Raw genomic sequence first — 3,333 nt, 5'->3', positions numbered from 1 at the left:
CAGTGCCCACCCTGTCCAGCGTCTCTTTCCCCATTATGCATCAGTCCCCATGCGATATCCTCCACCTGCTGTCACCTCCCCCTGCCGCATCCACCCACCTGCCGCGTCCACCCCATGCCACGTCCACCCCCCGCCCCATCCACCACCTGCCGCGTCCACCTCCTGCCGCGTCCACCCCCCCTGCCGCGTCCACCCCCCTGCCGCGTCCACCCCCCTGCCGCTTCCACCCCCCTGCCGCGTCCACCCCCCTGCCGCGTCCACCCCCCTGCTGCGTTCATCCCCTGCCGCACTGCAGCAGTCCCAAGTTTTTCCGCTCGTATGTCTTTCTTCCCTTCTGCCTCATTCCATCTCCCACGTCCTTCACTCCTCCTACCTCATTCCTCCCTCACATCCTTCATCCCCTATGTGTTTCCTCACTGTGTCTTTGACCCCCTCCACGATCTTCAATCCACGTGATCTCCTCCGACAACCTCCTCCCCCCCTCCTGTGTAGTGCTGAGCCCTCCTGCAATGCCCTCCCCCCTCCCATAGAGTCCTGCCTCTTGCATAGAATCCTCCTCCTGTATAGTCCTCCCCTCCAACATAGTCCTCCCATTCATACGGAGCCCTTCCCATTCCCACGTAGTACCTACCCTTCTCACATTGTCCTTTTCCCTTCCACGCAATCCTTCCCATTCCCACATAGTACTTCCCCTTCTCGCATTGTCCTTTCCCCTCCCACGCAATCCTTCCCATTCTCGAGTAGTTATCTCTCTCCCACGTAATCTTTCCCCACACATACATTTAATTCCACTGTCGCATAGTCTTTTCCCCTCCCTCAAGATAGTTATTTCCCCTCCTCCAAATAATTATTTACCTTCTGGATAGACTTTGCCCCCCTCATAGTCTGTACCCTCCCACAAACCTTTCTGGCTTCCTTTCCCCCCCTCATAGTCTGTACCCTCCCACAAACATTTCTGGCCTCCTTTCCCCACCTCGTCCTCATCCCTTTCTGGCCTCCTTTCCCCACCTCGTCCTCATCCCTTTCTGGCCTCCTTTCCCCACCTCGTCCTCATCCCTTTCTGGCCTCCTTTCCCCACCTCGTCCTCATCCCTTTCTGGCCTCCTTTCCCCACCTCGTCCTCATCCCTTTCTGGCCTCCTTTCCCCACCTCGTCCTCGTCCCTTTCTGGCCTCCTTTCCCCACCTCGTCCTCATCCCTTACTGGCCTCCTTTCCCCACCTCGTCCTCATCCCTTACTGGCCTCCTTTCCCCACCTCGTCCTCATCCCTTACTGGCCTCCTTTCCCCACCTCGTCCTCGTCCCTTACTGGCCTCCTTTCCCCACCTCGTCCTCGTCCCTTACTGGCCTCCTTTCCCCACCTCGTCCTCGTCCCTTACTGGCCTCCTTTCCCCACCTCGTCCTCGTCCCTTTCTGGCCTCCTTTCCCCACCTCGTCCTCGTCCCTTTCTGGCCTCCTTTCCCCACCTCGTCCTCGTCCCTTTCTGGCCTCCTTTCCCCACCTCGTCCTCGTCCCTTTCTGGCCTCCTTTCCCCACCTCGTCCTCGTCCCTTTCTGGCCTCCTTTCCCCACCTCGTCCTCGTCCCTTTCTGGCCTCCTTTCCCCACCTCGTCCTCGTCCCTTTCTGGCCTCCTTTCCCCACCTCGTCCTCGTCCCTTTCTGGCCTCCTTTCCCCACCTCGTCCTCGTCCCTTTCTGGCCTCCTTTCCCCACCTCGTCCTCGTCCCTTTCTGGCCTCCTTTCCCCACCTCGTCCTCGTCCCTTTCTGGCCTCCTTTCCCCACCTCGTCCTCGTCCCTTTCTGGCCTCCTTTCCCCACCTCGTCCCTTTCTGGCCTCCTTTCCCCACCTCGTCCCTTTCTGGCCTCCTTTCCCCACCTAATCATAGTCCCTATCTGTCCTCCTTTCCCCACCTAATCATCGTCCGTTTCTGTCGTCCTTTCCCCACCTAATCATCGTCCCTTTCTGTCCTCCTTTCCCCACCTAATCATCGTCCCTTTCTGTCCTCCTTTCCCCACCTAATCATCGTCCCTTTCTGTCCTCCTTTCCCCACCTAATCATCGTCCCTTTCTGTCCTCCTTTCCCCACCTAATCATCGTCCCTTTCTGTCCTCCTTTCCCCACCTAATCATCGTCCCTTTCTGTCCTCCTTTCCCCACCTAATCATCGTCCCTTTCTGTCCTCCTTTCCCCACCTAATCATCGTCCCTTTCTGTCCTCCTTTCCCCACCTAATCATCGTCCCTTTCTGTCCTCCTTTCCCCACCTAATCATCGTCCCTTTCTGTCCTCCTTTCCCCACCTAATCATCGTCCCTTCCTGTCCTCCTTTCCCCACCTAATCATCGTCCCTTCCTGTCCTCCTTTCCCCACCTAATCATCGTCCCTTTCTGTCCTCCTTTCCCCACCTAATCATCGTCCCTTTCTGTCCGCCTTTCCCCACCTAATCATCGTCCCTTTCTGTCCGCCTTTCCCCACCTAATCATCGTCCCTTTCTGTCCGCCTTTCCCCACCTAATCATCGACCCTTCCTGTCCTCCTTTCCCCACCTAATCATCGACCCTTCCTGTCCTCCTTTCCCCACCTAACCATCGTCCCTTCCTGTCCTCCTTTCCCCACCTAACCATCGTCCCTTCCTGTCCTCCTTTCCCCACCTAACCATCGTCCCTTTCTGTCCTCCTTTGCCCACGTCGTCCTCATCCGTTTCTGTCGTCCTCCTTTGCCCACGTCGTCCACATCCGTTTCTGTCGTCCTCCTTTCCCCACGTCTTCCACATCCGTTTCTGTCCTCCTTTCCCCACGTCTTCCACATCCGTTTCTGTCCTCCTTTCCCCACGTCTTCCACATCCGTTTCTGTCCTCCTTTCCCCACCTCGTCCTCGTCCCTTTCTGTCCTCCTTTCCCCACCTCGTCCTCGTCCCTTTCTGGCCTCCTTTCCCCACCTCGTCCTCGTCCCTTTCTGGCCTTCTTTCCCCACCTCGTCCTCGTCCCTTTCTGGCCTCCTTTCCCCACCTCGTCCTCGTCCCTTTCTGGCCTCCTTTTCCCACCTCGTCCTCGTCCCTTTCTGGCCTCCTTTTCCCACCTCGTCCTCGTCCCTTTCTGGCCTCCTTTCCCCACCTCGTCCTCGTCCCTTTCTGGCCTCCTTTCCACACCTCGTCCTCGTCCCTTTCTGGCCTCCTTTCCACACCTCGTCCTCGTCCCTTTCTGGCCTCCTTTCCACACCTCGTCCTCGTCCCTTTCTGGCCTCCTTTCCACACCTCGTCCTCGTCCCTTTCTGGCCTCCTTTCCACACCTCGTCCTCGTCCCTTTCTGGCCTCCTTTCCCCACCTCGTCCTCGTCCCTTTCTGG

At 58.0% G+C, this 3,333-nt stretch overlaps 1 protein-coding gene across 1 annotated transcript; it reads right to left on the bottom strand.

Moving 5' to 3' along the window:
* Positions 1-1,372: 1,372 nt before the first annotated feature.
* On the bottom strand, positions 1,373-1,879 carry LOC124789190 (eukaryotic translation initiation factor 3 subunit A-like). Its single transcript, XM_047256484.1, has one exon. It carries the CDS (start codon positions 1,877-1,879, stop codon positions 1,373-1,375), a length of 507 nt encoding a protein of 168 aa, XP_047112440.1.
* Positions 1,880-3,333: the final 1,454 nt, after the last annotated feature.

Source organism: Schistocerca piceifrons, chromosome 3 (genome assembly GCF_021461385.2).
Source record: "Schistocerca piceifrons isolate TAMUIC-IGC-003096 chromosome 3, iqSchPice1.1, whole genome shotgun sequence".
Classification (NCBI taxonomy): Eukaryota; Metazoa; Arthropoda; class Insecta; order Orthoptera; family Acrididae; genus Schistocerca; species Schistocerca piceifrons.
This window is presented reverse-complemented; position numbering and strand designations above follow the sequence as displayed.

Excerpts from the sequence above, each read along its gene's own strand:
- LOC124789190 (XM_047256484.1), bottom strand. The coding sequence starts at position 1,879 with ATGATTAGGTGGGGAAAGGAGGCCAGAAAGGGACGAGGTGGGGAAAGG.